General features: G+C 36.9%; 1 protein-coding gene across 1 annotated transcript in view; it reads left to right on the top strand.

Annotated features, from left to right (window-relative positions):
• The window catches only part of LOC142643116 (uncharacterized), a 46,488-nt gene extending 32,334 nt beyond the window's left edge, over positions 1–14,154 (top strand). Inside the window, exons 5-10 of the mRNA XM_075817654.1 lie at positions 7,672–8,229; positions 8,363–8,506; positions 10,674–10,804; positions 11,244–11,331; positions 12,826–13,250; positions 13,335–14,154. Of these exons, the coding sequence (XP_075673769.1) occupies positions 7,672–8,229; positions 8,363–8,506; positions 10,674–10,804; positions 11,244–11,331; positions 12,826–13,250; positions 13,335–13,934 (1,946 nt within the window). The 3' untranslated portion in view covers positions 13,935–14,154. The remainder of the gene's footprint in view (positions 1–7,671; positions 8,230–8,362; positions 8,507–10,673; positions 10,805–11,243; positions 11,332–12,825; positions 13,251–13,334) is intronic.
• Positions 14,155–17,742: the final 3,588 nt, after the last annotated feature.

Below are 17,742 nucleotides of genomic sequence, written 5' to 3'. Positions count from 1 at the left end.
TTTTTAAGTCATTATGGTGAATTTCAATGAAGTTTTCATACAAAAATTCGAGTAAACCGTGCAATTATACTTAGATAGTACTACATATAACATGGTATGAGTTTGGCCAAAATCCTGGTTGTGTACTTGGGCCAGCACTTGATTAAAAAAAAAAAAAAAAATCTTTTTCTAGTACATGGCCCTAGACCTGCACCAACATCAATCCAAGTACATGACCCAGAACCTAAGATGGAAAATAAGCCTCCTAAAGGTACTTGGCCCAGTACTTGTCACAAAAAGGCCCACCTAGTCCATGATCTAGGACTTGGATGAGGGTAAGTATCCAAAGTACCTAGCCCGAGAGTTGTGTAGGAGCACAATCACTATTGAACCTGGCCTAGGACCTGCCACAAATGTGAATCCCCAAGAACCATGGCCCAAGACTTAGAAAAAGAGAGAGAGAGAGAGAGAGAGAGAGAGAGAGAGAGAGAGAGAGAGGATAAGACAACACATGAAAAGGAAAAGAAGTACATACATCAAGAAGTTGCTAAGGTTAACATATCGAGAAAAAAAAACAACTTGGCAACGAAAAGTACCTAGAAAAAAAAAAGGAAAGTAACTTATACAGTCTAAGCTTCTTGAAAAAAAAAAAAAAAAAACGGAGCTAAGGTATGAAGCCAGCCAGCAAAGAGCCCTCTAGAGGAACTGCAAAAGTGGAGGAAATAGCTAGATATGAAAGAGTCTGCTGCTTCTTGATCTTTAAGTCTTGCAGCACCATGTGAGCATGGGCCAAAGCCTCCTTAGCAGTAATAATCTCAACATCAAGGTCACTAGAGGCCTTCCTTTGAAAAAGCGTATGAGCCAAAGACTGAAGTACTCTAACAAAAAAGACAGATCAAGTCTTGCCTCCATGAGATCTTGCACCACCCTCTCCACTCGAAAAGTCTCCCCTTAGACAAAGAATCAAAAGACGTACTTTTTAGGGAAACCAGCACAGCACAGAGGAGTTCCATTAGGATGTTCACCAAAAACGCACCTCCCCTAAACCCACTAGTGAAGTCCCCGTGGACTTTAAGCAATCCTTCTAGGAGTGGCAAGCCCTCAATAAGCACAAAGAATTGCAAGAAGCTGACAAAGTGTGGCCCAAAGCGATGAAAGTGACTTGCAAGGAAACTGTTGAATTCTAGGGAGTCAAAACGAGTCAAAAAGATAGGATGACCTGAGCGGAGATCTAAAATTGTCATCTCTAGGGCCTTCTCCATCGTTGTGTCTTTTTCCTCACAAAAAGAAAGACCCTTAGGCCTTGGGGTGGTCTAGGAGATCCTTGACTAAGCCTCAACAGTCTGGATAGTAGGGAGGGGTCCTTTGGCTTCCTTAGCAGTCACAAGCTTGGGTTCCTTAGTGCCCATACTAGTGTCTATAAAACAAATAAGGTCATAAAGTAGGAAAATGTACAAGGAAAGGGAAGAAGAGAAAAAAAAGGGGGGGAAGAGTAAAGAACAAGTACTAGTCTTCTATGCTAAAACTTCCTCTTGAATCTGAGTTACTACCTCCGCCATTGTGGGGGGGTTCGTCCTCCTCCCCTTCTGACTTCTCAAGGGATTCTGTGGAAGAACACAATGCACGTTGAAAGAAAAGTGAGGAAATTTTGGCAAAGTTGCTAAAGGAGGGGAGAGGCACAGAGGGCATGGTTGAAGCCAAAAAAAAAAAAAAAGACAACAACATGCACCTCTAAAGGCCTCTGTCTCAAAGGTGGGATCAACTTCAAGGGTAATTTTAGTACTGGTTTGGCCTAAAAAAAATAGGGGAAGCAAAGTCTTTTAAATGAAGGAGACAAGAAGGATGAATAACATGGATGCTAATGAAGGACAAGATAAGGCCTACCCATTCTTGTAGATGAGGTTGTTCCCCAAAAGACTCCTTAGCTACCCCAAGTTCAACAGTTTGCTCAGCCATCACAGTTTTAGCTAGGCTGGGAGTCTACCTAGACTTAGGATCTTGAGGGATGGGGGACTAAGTAGCTTCAAGATCTTGAGCAATTAGGGAAGTAGGAGCTAGCGCAGACTGGGCATCCTTGATTGCCTGTTTAGGCTCCCCAGCCACTTCACTACTAGAGAGCCCCTTCTCCACACCAGAAACAGTTGGGGGCTGAGTTGTTACCACTCCCTCCAACAAAGTACCACCAGTCACAAGAGGAGGCACCTCCACCTATAAAAGAAAGGAAAAGGAGGGACAGTTGGCAACCCCATAGCAGAAATGTACAAGCCCAAAGGAAGGGGGACAAGTGAAGAAAGAAGTAAGAAGGGATGAAAAGTGTCATACCACATCATCACCATAGGAAGGGCTTGATGCTCCCTTAGGGTCGGACTTGCATTTAGACTACAAAAAAACAGAAAAAAAGAAAAAAAACATAAACCACTCATCAATAAAAGAAAATAGAAAGGAAAAGATACAGCAAAAAAAACAAACCATGAAATAAGATAAGAAGACATCAAGTAAACTAAAGATGAGAAGATGAGAGAAGGAATAAGCCCTTGCCCTTCTCTTTCTCGCTCTACAGGTTCTTCAGCAGTATTTTGCTTATTACGGATACACCTAGAAGGTCCCTGGGGAGATCGAGAAATAATGGTAGGGAACTTCAAAGAACCTTGGGCTAGAGAAGTAACAGCTACAGAAGAAGTCCATTTAAAGGAACCCACAGGGATCTGAAGGATAGAAGACCCTACCTTAGTCTTCACTCTGATCTTTAGGATTAGAGGATGGCTGACCTCCTTTCCAATACCAGAAGGGTCCACCTCCCTAGGGTCCTCAGAAATAGTAAGCTGCTTGCGAGTTGAAGCAATCGTTCTCCTTTTTGTGTCTTGACCAGCCTCAATACCCTTAACACTTTCCTCAACTTCAGATTTTTTGCCGGTTACCTTCTTGATCTTCTTCTCCTTACCCTTAACAGGAGTTGCAGCACCAATTTCCTCAACCACCCATTTTTTAAGAGGCACACTGGAGGAAGATCCCACAATTGGGTCACAACTTGGCCAAGAAGCAGGGAAATCATTAGCTTAGGACACCCAGCCACCCTTAACAGTGAGCCACTCCACAAAACTAGTTCTGCTGCTTATTGCAGCAAATACAACACCAGCAGTAGGAAGAGTTAGACACTTGTTGTAAGAGGGAGCAGAGAAGAGATTAGGATCAGGGACCCTTCCAATTGTACCTGAATCAACAAAGTCTAAAAAGAAATTTTGAACCCTCCTCCAATAACCACTGAAGCCACTCGAAGCAAAGACTGCTCGTTCGAAATTTGGCACCACAAATTGGGGGCTCTTACGTGACCAGTAAGAAAAGACTTGAAGCCTTAGGAATGGATCTAGAGATGGAAGAGAAGACACCACCTCTTTAAACACCGGCGAATATCCTAATCAAAGCCAAACTGCTTAAGCACCCGATGTGCAGAATAATGAGTGTACATAGGGCCACTCATTGAAGGAACTGGAAGCCATAAAAGGCTGGTGCAAGCCAAGTACGCCAAGTTGCTCTCATCTCCTCGGCCTAGATCAAAAGTATGGCCTGGAGAGTTCAAGAAGGAGGACAAAACAGAATCCCAAGCAAACCCAGGGCTGAAATCTCAGGGGGAACGCCAATTCAAGTGCCTTTTCTGGTCAAACAGTTCTATAAGATTGACATTACCACCCTTCAAGATAGACCAACGAAAGATAACAGGGTGGCCATCAAAAGAGCTGCCACACAAGCCCTTGATCACATCTGGGGATCCTTGGAACTTATCCTTTGCCAAAGTAACAAAAGATCGATCCCACACAAACACTTGGAGGATGGCGCAGTGCAAAGATGATGTTATAGCATAATAGGAATTACCTTCAACTTCATCACCATGAAGCAGGTCTAATTGAGAATAAACATGGCATAAGAACATGGGAGCTAAAGGATACCTGATACCCTTGGCCAACTTGATAGCTAAAGGGAAGAATGTAGACTTGACCCTATAGCCAGGAAACTCGTTGAAAAGAAACTTACTGAGTGACAGTGCAAGGAACCCAGCTTGCTTGACAGTCTTAATTTTTTCCTAAGAAAGGGTCACTACCCATTTACCCATCCTGGCTGGCTTACCTCTGAAAGAAGCGATACACCCACCAAACATTCTCAAATAGTCGCTCCTCAACCTTGAGATCCTTATCAGAGAGCTAGATGTCGAAAGGATTCTCATCACCGAACACAGGAAGGAGGAAATTATTCACCACATCCTCTAGAGTAATGATGAGTTTGCCAATGGAAAAGAAAAATGTATGGAGAGAGGGAGACCAGTGGTGCACCAAATATCTTAGGCCTTTGGCATCCCTAAAGCCTTCTAGATTCCTGGAAATTACCATTGACTTCAGGATCCCGATACGCTCCAAGCAATTGGTAAACCCTTCATTAGATAGCTTCTCATCCACACAATTGGACCAACTAGTGAACTTCCCTAGAACAAAATCAAAGAAGATAGGAAGCGCCTCTCGAGATCCCTACCTGGAACTTGAGCAGAACTGGAAAACCTGGACTGACTAGAAAACACCCAGGAGTATGGGGAAGGAAGAGCATCACCATGAGTAACCTAAGGGAAGAACAAACTGGGAGTGTACTAGGGGTCTTGTAGGGGAGAGGCTAGGTGATCTGAGACTTCCTGCAGCTCGCCCTGCACTCACCTTGCCGAGGAACCTTACCTTTAGAGGGAGTGGGAGAATGATATTTCCTTTTTTGAGAAGAAGAAGAGGAAGCCATGAAAGAATAATGTAACAAAAGACCAAAAGAGTTAAGAGCTGAAGAAAAACGACGAAGGAGGAAGCAAAAGGGGAGGGATGTACTGGAAAGTATTTTGTTGAGAAAATGAAAAGATGCTTGAAGGTTGAGGTGACTGTAATAATGGCGTAAAGAAAAAGTTGAAGAAGATGAAACATAGAAAAACGTGCCAGTTGCCAAAATTCAATTTTATAGGAAAAGCTCATTGTCAGTTATTAATAGGAATTATAGGAAACGTAAAAAGAGAAGGAAGAAGTTTACCCAAACACTTAACTCCCAACTACCATGTTCCTTGAAAAGGGGGAGAGTTACAAAAGAAGTGGGATACATTGAATCAAAACGCCAGAGGAGAACGTGAAGGAGAAGGATCCTAGAATAAGAAGACAAGGGACCCCAAAGGTGATGGAAACACTAAGATAAGTAGGAGGGGGTCCAAACTCATGAATGGGCAAGCTTGGGCCTTAGAAAATAAAGGAAAAGGAAAAAGGAAGCTCAGCCTAGCCCTTGTGAGGAAATTTGCTAGGGATCCCAGAAAAGGATTGGACTAAGATGCCTTGGGACTCCCAAAAGCCAGGGATCCTCAAGATATGCAGAAAGAAATCAATTGGGATTGGGACAACTCAAGGGAGCATGCTTATGGACACAAATAACGAAGGTGGATATGTCCCATTAGCCGCCCATGGTTCAGAAAAAGGTTGATAGCTTAGGAATCTGCACTTCAAAACAAGAAGCATGGTACCTCGAGGAATGCAAGAAGGTTCAACCTGATAGAGAGGAATTTGCCCATTTAGAGAAAATGACAAAAGGTGAAGTAGCCAAAAGGTGGGTCTGAAAAGTGGCATCTAGAAGCCTTAGAAAAAGGAGATTGAAAGTTAGCTCTTAGGAACTCCCAAAAGAGGAAGGTCAGCTGGGGACTTTTGGAGGGGCAACCTCAAAAAGGGAAAATAATGAGAAAATAAGGAATGGACCAGCCATCATTGTTACTGACACAATATTGGTTCTGGTACCCAAGGCAGCAAATGGAGGGAATTAGTGGTACACCAAAAACCCTAGGAAAACACTATAAAAGAGGACGGAGCCAATAGCAAAAACTATTCAACAATAGTGAATCAGAGCAAAAAGATCATTTGAAAAACTTCTTTAGAATTCGAAAGAAGAGAAAAGAGGGAAAACATGATGAGGGATCCTGAGACAAACACTAGAGAATCCACTTGGATTCATAGGGATTCAAGCCTCACGTCTTAGAAGCCTAGAAAGAGCTATCTAATTTTGTGACTTTTGAACTTATTTGGACCTTGTGACATATCCCAGCGGACAAAGGACCTGATGTACTAAAACTTAAGGAATAATGAAACACTTTTTATCATATGGAGGATCCTTGACGTCTTATTTACCTTTTTACTATTCCTTTATTGTTCCTTACTGTACAATATGTATACATTTTGTATGTATGGATGTGTATATGTTGTAGGACCCATGTTTTTGTATGCAACTTGGTTCGTAATCAGCCTAAACATAACTGCAGTGAACCAAGCCCAATCCACCAAATAACGAATATCAAGCTCAGGATCCTTATTTCTATTTGGGCGTGGGTACTGTAAAGAAAAGAACCCACAGAAGTAGTCGAGCTTGCAGCCGATGCAGCAAATTCAACAATTTTTTTAGTAGTATTCATGTCTTCCACTTAATCTTTGATTAACAATACTATGGACTTGTACTGTAATACCTACCGAAAGCATTTGTTGGTTAGTGTTCGTCGTCGTATGTTGTGTGCACTATTCCTGATTGGTTCTTGGCTAAATAATATGAAAAGATCAAAACCCAATTTTGTTTGATGCAAGACTATATAAATATGTACTTCCCTTCAAGAGCGTATGTGTTACTTTCAAGGACTAATTAATATTTGATACTATTATTAATTGCTTTCAATCATGAATTTTACTATGGCTTCCCGGCCTATTGATTTTAATTATGACTAGTTAATTTTTTTTTTGAGATAGTTTAATCTATGGTGTTTGCTCCTAGTGATAACTCTTTATCATAAAATTAAGACAACAATAAATTTTTAGTGTAGGCAAGGATTGAACTCCAGATTTCTTATTTAACTATTAGAGACTTCAATTTACTGGTTGAACTAGTTGAAACCCACCATTTTTTTTTTTGGTGATTCAACTAGATTAGATATATCTATTACTTATTAAGTCCTCCAAGTCTCAAACTCACTACTTTCATTCGCTATTTCACATTTAGAAAATCCATGAAATTTTATGTTCTGTGAGGTGTTGCATGTGAGAAAAACTTTAAAATTAGCATCAATGAACTTTAGAGACTAATTTTATATAATGCTAGGACCACAATTTTTGACAAAATTTTGCCACAATTTATCCACGTACCTAGTTGTAAGTAGTGAAACTATGAATCCACATGGACTCAATATTTTTACTCCACCACTCTTAACTTGTCATGTGGGAAAATTAAGTAAAACATTGTGGTCCTAACATTTTTGTCAAATCATAATTCGAGGGGTTTTTTTTTTATAAAAAATTTAGCCGTTGAATTATTATTGGGTATTGACCGTTGATTATTAGCAGCTATAAAGTTATATTTTAAGAGAAAAATATTTGATTTTTAGTTAGACTTTATACATTTGTATGACAGAAATTTAGATAAGATCCCCTTATATTGAATTCTTCAATTCATATCAAATAATTGTCAACACTGGTTAATTGGAGGAGATTTTTCGGGCATAAACTATAAATGTATACAGTCCTCGCATGTCTGGCTTATAAATTTTTTTTTCTTTTTTTTAATAATTTTTTTTTTAAACGGCTTATAAAGTTGTGTTGCATCACCAAAACATTGTAGTTAATACATATGCGGATATGCTTGTTGAAATTCCAGGGCAGAGGGACTGCCTTACCCTCTATCGAGCTGCCTTAAATGGTAATTGGCGAGAAGCTGAGGATATAATTCATAGATATCCAGAGGACATTATTCGGGTTTCCATTACAGAAATGGATGATACTGTTCTTCACATTGCATCTGCGACAAAACACACCACTTTTGTAGAAAAAGTGGTACAATCACTGAGCGGGAAAGACTTGGCTCAGAAAAACAAATGTGGAGATACAGCCATTTGCATTGCTGCGGAATCAGGGATTGTGACAATTGCTGAGGAGATGCTGAATAAGAATAAGGGTCTGATATTGATCCGCAATAGTAAAGAAAGGACGCCACTTCACGCAGCAGCTTTGTTTGGACATAGAGACATGGTGGCGTATCTATTACCTAAGACTCCTTTCAATAATTTGACTCGTAGTGAAAGGATGGAAATGCTTGTTCCTTTTCGAGATTTATTGACTCCTACGGAAGAGAGGGACATGCTTGACGCTTTTAAAGATTTAACTCCTAGTGAAAAGATGGACATCCTTGTTGCTACTATTACCCATGATATGTACGGTATGCCCCACATCTAATTGTGAGTTTGAGGCAATTAATTAAAAATTTCCTTACATGGTTTGATGTCCTTACACAAATTTTCATTGGGCATGAAACCTTTTACAATGATCAAAAGTATTGTTTTCATGGACAGATATAACATTCGAAATTCTTGTAAGGGACCCAACATTAGCAGCTGCAAACAATCGAGCCCCAGCATTGCGAGAATTGGCCAGAAAACCTTCTGCAATTGGCAGCATAAGTCTATCATCACTCTGGAAAAGCTGCTTAAACTCCTGTTAGTTTGACGCCAACCCAAATTCCCTTATTTGCATTAGATATAATATTTTTCGAGCAAGTTAAGAGGCTTGTATTTCAGCTAACACTCTTTAATATTTATAATACACATGTCCAAAATTTGAATCTCTCTTTCAACTATAACTATCAAATTAAAAAAAAAAAAATCCCAAGTAGGAGTATATATTTCATTAATCTCAACATGTAATGAGTAGTAGCAATCTCATTAAATTTTGTTGTACTTTCTAACCATGGGAAGTTCTTATAAGGTAAAAATTTATTCTGTTTGTTTTAAATTTCTAGTTTGTTGTAGTACTTGTACACTGTTTCCTTATCGATACATCAGAGCATTATAGGTATGGGTTTTTTTGTACGTCTCTTTATCGTTATTTTCTTTTTCATTCTTTTTGTTATTAGAAAACAAGGTAGTTGAAAAACGTTGTTTGGCCCCTTATACGTCTTACTACCATTTTAATCTATGATTCAAGATTGAGTCCAAGCAATGACTTAATCAAAAACAAATTTAAGCACGACATTGAACATGGATGAACAAGCACAAAATAAACATCACATGAATAACTCTCTCTCTCACACACATATAAAGATTTATTCATGGAGTGAAAACCCATATAGTAAAAACACTCTAGGGCAAAGCCTAACTCAATAAGTCTACTGTTGAAAATTTTTGTAGTACATGTACCGTATTCACACAACCTCCCATACATGTAATAAAACTAAGTACTCGAGTTCCTCGCTCTTGGTAGCAACTGCAGACTCCTGTCCTGTACCTTCTAAGTTAATCGTTGTTGCATCTCACAAGTCAATCCACAGACCATAAAACCAATCTCTCGATCACTCCAAGACTTCTTGAAGATTTGTCTTGATCTGTGTAGTAAAAAATATCAAGTCCAACACAAGTATGGTGACCTACATATTCCGAATACTTAAACACTCAAAAGTTGTTCAATGGGAGAGGTGGAACACAGAACGGAGATCCCTTTAGGTTTTTCTCTATCTTCTATAGCATTCTTCCTTCTTAGGAGTTTAAGGGTAGATTAGGGTTTAAAGGCAAGCATGGTTTGGGCTGGAGGTGGCTACAAACATAGCCTTAGAATAAAATATCAAAATTTTCACAATAAGGTCTTGATTGGTCGAGAGACTTCCGAGAATTTCTGCCCAGATCACCAATCTCGCACTACTGAGTTTTGAATCTCGCTTGACCGAAGTCTGTAGTCTAGCAGAATGAAAAAAGCTTTAGTCTTTGGCCCTTATTACAACCATTTCTATCAAAAAGTACAAAACCCAAAATTACAAAGAAATTTGTCATAGAATTAACCAACACAAAAAATTCTAACAAACTCCCTATTTACCAATTTCATGACAAAACACTCAAGTCTATGAAACAATGTAAAATTTAAGTTACGCCAATAGTAGAGAACGAGTCACAACTCAATACTTTACCTGTCTTTCCTGAAATCACAAACAAACTTTATTTAATGCATCTAATATAGATGGTAAATAAAAAGATCAAGTATACAGAATTGATAATCATTCAACCATAGATAACTTGACCATAAATTTAACAGTCAAATTTTATCTACAATGATCAATCAATTAGCGAAGTGATCATCCAAACATGCTGGCAAAATAAAGCACACCAAGCAATAAATGAGCATGCTCAACATGAAAGATGGTTATACAATTTGATAAGTGTAACTAAAATACAAAAGCATTGTGTACCACAAGAATATGATCTTGGAAACCATAAATGGTTTTGCATCATATACCTAATCAAACAGCAGAAGAATCACAAGACTTACTTTATTAATGCAAGATAAACACTCAAACTTTTAAGTTCAAGAATAAAGATTGGAAGACCATACCATAATGTTGTGAAATACAAAACTAAGAAGAAGATTGATCTTGGGAAGATCATCAATCTTCACCCCAATTCCATAAATGCACAAGAGTGTGGTCTCTGAATCATTTTATTCGTACTCTCTTTTCTTTTTGTTGTTATGAATATGTACGGTTTGTTCCTCATCTAAATAATTGAGAGTTTGAGGCAATTAATTAAAAATTTCATTACATGGTTTGATGTCCTTACAGAAATCTTAGTTGGGCATGAAAGCTTTGACAATGAAAAACTGTATTGTTTTTATGGACAGATATAACATTCAAAATTTCTGAAAAGGAGGCAACATTAGCAACTGCAAGCAAACGAGCATTAGTATTGCGGGAATTGGCCAAAAAACTTCTGGAATTGGCAGCGAAAGTCAGCCATCAGTCTGGAAAAGATGCTTAAACTTCTGTTAGTTTGACTTCAACCCAAATTCCCTTATTTGCATGAGACATAATATTTAAGAGCCTTGTGTCTTTCAACTGGCACTTTCTAATTTATATATATATCTAAAAGTTGAAGTATAGTATTTATTGTTATTGGACTTCTATTAAGCTATGTTGGTGGCCACATGTACCATCACTTTTATCTTTTTATTTCTCCACTACTCTATACTTTTAGTGTCATAATTCCTTCATCAATTTAACTTCCCTTTATTTTGACTCTTCTTCTTCTCCATTTTATTTTACTATAAAAATTTGTTATTCTCTCTTTCATTTAATTCATATTTTGCCCACACAAAAAGGTGAATACTCTCTCTCTCTTATTTAGGTTGATGAATTTTTGTGTTGAGCTCTACTTTTGGTTAATGCGATTTGATTGTGTATGATTGATGCAGCATAAGCATGTAGAAGCAGAATCTATAATACACAATTACTACAACTCTTCCACGAAACCTAAATTCTACAAGAACACTAGGCTAGTAGGTAAAATAATAAAGAAGACCTCTCTAGCAAACTATTATTAATAAACGCATAACAATAATCAACCTCTCTATAAAGAGTATTTATAGGAAAAAGATTTCTCCTACTCCTTTTAGGAAAATAAATAATAAACCTACTTCTACTTGAGAAATGAAAAACAATTTTACTAGAAAAATAAAAACAAATAAAATCCTAATTCAACTAGTAAAATGATTTTATGTAAAAGCAAATAAATCATAATTTCACTAGGAAAGATAAAACAACATAATATATTAAAATATTTTCTTTTCCCTTAACCAATTTGCATCATTCTCTCGGGGTTGGGGAAAACTCGTCCTCGAGTTTTTGTGGCAATCTTCCACGATCAATTGGAACCCAAATAGTCCTCTCCACCCTATTCTTCTATGCAAGACAAGACGGATCAATATGCTACTTATCAATCTTTTCTCACTCATAATAAATCTTGATGTATAAATTTTTATTCTTGACCTCTTTTGCCATGGTGGGATACACGAAGCAAGTACTTAAAAGGAATTCATGCACAAATCCATAAATTTCATATTGCCGTCAATATGGAGGTTTTTTTTTTCATAGACATTGCCTCAAATTGCTGTTCTAGTTTGGTTTGATTTTCATAGAGTAGAATAATATTTTCTTGGTGTATAAGAAATTATTTTTCATTGGTATGGGAGGAAAATTCTTTATCGAAGAGGTAAGTGAGTAATCATTGTCCATTAAGGAAAAAGATTGTGGCCTAATCTTTTTGTTATAAGTAAGCATTGTTGCAAAGGAATTGTGGATCTAAACTTAATTTGTTTTTCTCATTGTGCTTTGAAATTTTATTGTGAAATTGGACTTGTAATATAGTTAACTCATAGCTTTTCAAATTATAGTGTACCCCTGCTTTCCATCTTGATAGATTAAACGCCACTATATTGTTTTTTGTAATGAATTATAATTAAGGAGTTCTATGCCTGAAGTCTTTAGCTATAAACAAACATAGTTACCGTTACAAAAAAAGAAACTTAGCTACATAGTTTCAAATCAATCAGTCTTGAAGCATAGAACAGACAAAGGAATATTCTAAGAACAACATAAATCTATCAAGTACAGAATTAGAGAACCTCCCTTTGGCTACTACTCGAGTTTTAACCTCCTACCTTATGGACTTGACAACAGTTTCTTCACACTTGGTCTGTTCACCGTGTTAGACTGTAGTTTCCCATGACAACTTACTGGTACTTAACAAGTTGTACCTTTTCTATTTGTTCATACCCCAATCTATCATCATTTCACACGCAGTTGGCGAGATAAAACATAGATCTATGGTCCTCTTCCAAGTTCTAAACCCTCCTTGTACGAAACCACAATCAGAGAACAAATCAGATTTTCATTCTAAACAATTTTAGATGTACCAAAGATTATAGAGTTCATACCATGTTTTTACTGTATGATCTTTGATTTTTTATTTTTTATCCTCTTTTTTCCAAATTACAGGGTTCAAACGAATCTTCAACAAAGCTTTGATGGAGACATTAGCCCATCAATTGGTTATAGAACTATCAGAAGAGGTTCAACTATTCAAAGACAAAGAGTTCGATGCTTTGTCCCTACTTTCTATTGCTGCAAAAGTTGGGAATGCTGAATTTCTAATTATACTTATTCGCACTTATCCTGATATCATGTGGATAATAGACAGTAGAAATCGCAGTTTGTTTCACATTGCTGTTATAAATCGGCAAGAGAATGTCTTCAATCTAATACATGAGCTAGTCACTCTCAAGAAAATAATTCTGACCAAATATGATAAGCCAGAAAACGAGAGCATCCTTCACTTAGCTGGATATTTGGCTCCTCCAAGTCGGCTAAATATTGTATCAGGAGCAGCCCTTCAAATGCAACGGGAGTTGTTGTGGTTTAAGGTGGGTGTTACTTGTTAGTACGTATTATTTTGATTTCTTTTTTCTTGTAGTTACGCTAATCAATTTACAGCTCCAAAACTGTAGGAAGTAGAAATGATTGTGCTGCCTTCACTTCGGAAGACAAAGAATTATAAGAAGCTAACACCGTGGGATTTATTTACAACCGAACATGAAAATCTACGGAGAGATGGTGAAAAATGGATGAAGGATACAGCAAACAATTGCATGCTTGTGGCAACACTGATTACCACTGTGGTTTTCGCTGCAGCTTTCACTGTACCGGGTGGCAACAATCAAGACACAGGCATCGCTATTTTTCATACAACTAAATGGTTTAGGGTATTTTTCATATCAGATGCAATAGCACTGGTCTTCTCTTCTTCTTCAATATTAATGTTCTTGTCAATTCTCACATCACGTTTCACAGAAATGGATTTCCTCGTATCATTACCATTAAAGTTGGTGTTCGGACTCACCGCACTCTTCATCTCTATAGTAGGCATGCTGGTAGCCTTCAGCGCAACCTGCTTTGTGGTTTTTAAAAGTGAAATGGCGTGGTTTCCTTTTGTTATAATTACTTTGGCTGGTGTGGCAATTATTTTGTTTCTTTGGCCACATCTTCCGCTTTGTGTTGATATCATCCGCTCGACATTCTTTTCTAGGTCTCTTTTTTCGGCCACGTAAAAGAGACTCTTTTAGTGGCTGATCGATGATGCCAATGGGCAATTGTTTGTGGTTGTTAAGGTAACTCTAAAAGTATCCTCTTCTAATGTTTCAAGAGTAACATAGTTGGGTACATGACAATAAATTCGTGTCTTTGGCATTATATTATAATAATCTTAATCAAACTTCATCAGTCGATCTTTTTATTTATTTATTTATTATATATTGTTATTGTTATTCATATTGATCAAATTTCATTTTTATTTTAAGTTTTTTTCCCTAAGCTTTCCATTTGCAGTAAGTAAAATTAAAGGGTTTTAGGATTGTGTGAACGTGTTTCAGCAACAAATGCATTACCCAAACAGAATTTATCTGAAATCTGTCTTCGAAGATCCTTTTTTGTGTTGGTCCTTCATATACTTAATAATGTTGGTTTTCCATAGTTTTCTCAAAGTTGCATTCAAATTTGCACACCCTCACCATAATCCTGACCCCTTTATTTTTTAAAGCCCAACTTAAAGTCTGGAAAAAAAATCCAAAAGAAAATTTGTCTTTAATCTAAAATTTGAAAAACCATAAATAAAAAAAAATAAAAAAAAAGGTCAAATAAAACTTAAGAATTTGTAGCTGCCTAACTGCCAAAATCTCTCATTATCCTTCTTCACTCTCCAAACCCAAAGGAAAAAGGCTGTCTTTGCTTCACACACACAAAATCTACCTCTACATAGCCCCCACGATCTGCTGCTGCCTGACTGTCCGCCGATTGGTCTGCCTTCTGCTGTCGCTTGATCTGGTTTTTCAGCTCTCTCTTTCTCTCTTTCTTTCACTGTGAGAGTGTATTTATAGTGTTTTGATATGCTATTACACTCAATCTGTGTGAATGAATCACCGTATGTGTGCGTGGAGTTGTCTTTTGATTTTTTTTTTTTTTTGTAGAGTTTTGAATCTTGGACTGTGTGTGTGTTGGGGGGGGGGGGGGTGTGGCATTAAGAACTATGTTCTGATATTTGTTGTTGAGTAACTCAACTTCAGTTTTGAGTCTCTAAAGTTTGATCGTGTGTGACTTTGTGTGGGCCTGTGGGGGTAATGGGTTATAAAACTTATTACTTATAGTGTTTTGTTGTTGTTGAGTTTGAGTTTCTTTATTGTTGGCTGTTGCAAAGTTGCTGTAATTGTTTTATTGATTTGATATAAAGTTGAGTTATGACTTATCACTTTGACTATCTGACTAATTTGTGACTTGTGAGAAGTTTTTAAATTTTGTTGAATGTGACTTGTGAGTTATGAGTGATTCTTGGCTATGTGACTTGGTAAATACATTAACACTAAAGACAATAAAAATATAAAACATTTAAAGAATTGTAAACTTATAAATTAAAGATATAAATGATTGTTTAACTGTGTACATTGAAAAAGATATAGCTCATAGGATTGATAATGACTCTATAGAGTTTTAGACCCCTTAACACAGTATGATTAACCTAATATTATTCCAAGTTGATTAAAACGTTTGTTAATTAACATGACGTTGAATTACAATATGTAAAACAAACACAATGCAGAAATATAAAGAACACAAAGATCTAATGACCCAAGAAAACCAAATCAATAAAAAACCTTAGGAGGATTTAACATAGCTATCCTCAAGGTAAAACAAATCCACTATGAAAGAATTGAAGTTTATATAATAAGACTTAGACCACTAACATCCTATTACTACCTCAAGTAAAAAACTTACTATCACGACCATGTGATAGCTCCGAGTCCACAAACTACTTCTTTCTTTGATCTACTACAACCACAAGTTCTCCTGTTAGGTTCTAAGGATTTAGGATCTAAATGTATTAGAACTTCAATGTGTAATGTTGGCAAACCATGATCAAAACTTAGAGTCTAGATTTAAGTTGCTTAAAGTATGTTTAATGTAAAGTTGGAATCGAGTAATTGTAGAAAATTACTGTTCACTTTATGCAAGGCTCAATCAATCGAAAATTAGACTCGATCGATCAAAGCTCATGCAGATTGTTTTTCTGCAGAATTTTCTAACTCAACCTAAGCTCGTTTGACATGTAGGGTTTTATGTGTTATGTTTCATATAAATAGAAAAAACCTAGCCACGTTTTAATAGAGTTGTTTATGCTGTGTATGTGAATCTCTTGTGAGATCTAGAGGTGTTTGCCTTCACACATACTTAGGATTATCAAGAATCAAGATTATGTCAAGAGCCATAATCTTGATGATTGCTTCAATTGCTGCATAAAAAGCTTAAAGATACACAAGTGAGAGTACTTGTGCTTGTTGTAGATCTGAGGAAAGTAGTTCATGGACTTGGAGCTGTCACGTGGTCGTGATAGTAAGTTTTGTACTCGAGGTAGCAATAGGATGTTAGTGGTCTAAATTGTTATTGTGTAAACTTCAAGTCTTTCATAGTGGATCTTGTTTTACCTTGAAAATAGCTAGGTTAAATTCTCCCTAGGTTTTTTACTGGTTTGGTTTTTCTGAGTTATCATATCGTGTGTCATTTACTTTTCTGCACTGCTTTACATGATATGACTTGCTTGTGTCAACCTAGATCTGAATAATCTATCTAAGTTAATCAGTTGGCTAAATAACTAGGTTAATCTAGTTAAGTTTTAAGGGGTCTAAAAACCGTACATCTTCTACTTGTGAATCTTGATCTTCTTGAATATTCTTAGTGCAGCAACTGAAACGATCACCAAGCTCTTGACATCAATCACCATCTTGATAACCCTAAGTGTGTATGAAGGTATACACCTCTAGATCTCACAAGAGATTCAAACACACAGCATATCAAAAGCCTTCAAAACGTAGCTAGGGTTTTTTTTTTTATATGAGACATAAAACATAAAACCCTACACGTCAAATGAGCTTGGGCTGAGTTGGAATTTCTGCAAAAAAACAAACTGCATGAATCTTGATCGATTGAATCTAATTTTCAATTGATCGAGCCTTGCAAAATATGACCAATAATATTTGCAAACACTCGATTCCAACTTTACAACAAAACATACTTTGAGCAAGCCTAAACCTAGACTCTATGTTTTGATCATGGTTTTCCAACACAATACATATTGAAGTTCTAATATGTTAGTCCCTAAGGTCTTAGAACCTAACAGAATCTATTATGCAACGGTTTCAAAATATGAAACCTCGTAGAAGACAATTATAGATTTCTTTTTCTTTTTCTTTTTTGTGATATTGATATATTCAAGTCTCTTTTGTTTTAGATTTTATATAATTTATGTTTCTTATTGACCCCTTGGACAAAAATCTTGGAGCCGCCCCTGAGTACGATCAGGGATGAAAAGCCAGCTAGAGGTTAAAGGGGGCTTATGGATTTGGTTTGGTGACCAACGAATTGTGGAGTGCCAATATAATGTGGGGGTTTGGTGGTTTGTGTGAGGGACTGAGGGGAAAGAGGCTGTGGGGTTTGGTTAAGATAAAATGGCTGATTACTTGCTTTTTACCATTATTTAATCTTCATTTTGTTTATAAATTTGTCATTTATGAGGCACTATTCTGTGTTTTAGGTGGATTTCAAGGATAGAAGAGCAGAGAACAATTTAATACACCTTTCAGGAGTTCTCATAAAACCTGTTTTTGAGTTGCATGTTTCAAAACATTGAGAAGAGAAAACACCCAACCAAACATTTCTGGAGACATATATCTTTGTTTTTTTTTTTTAATAACATAAAATAGCCTGGAAAGAAAGACTAAGCTCCAAAGTCCAATGGACTAGTGTGCAAATATTGTATTTTTGCTTAATTTGGGTTTATGAAAATTTCAAATTGACCTTAAAATCTTCAAA

Source organism: Castanea sativa, chromosome 7 (genome assembly GCF_040712315.1).
Source record: "Castanea sativa cultivar Marrone di Chiusa Pesio chromosome 7, ASM4071231v1".
NCBI classification, from domain to species: domain Eukaryota; kingdom Viridiplantae; phylum Streptophyta; class Magnoliopsida; order Fagales; family Fagaceae; genus Castanea; species Castanea sativa.
Note: the sequence above shows the minus strand (reverse complement) of the source record. Positions and strands in the feature narration are given on the sequence as shown.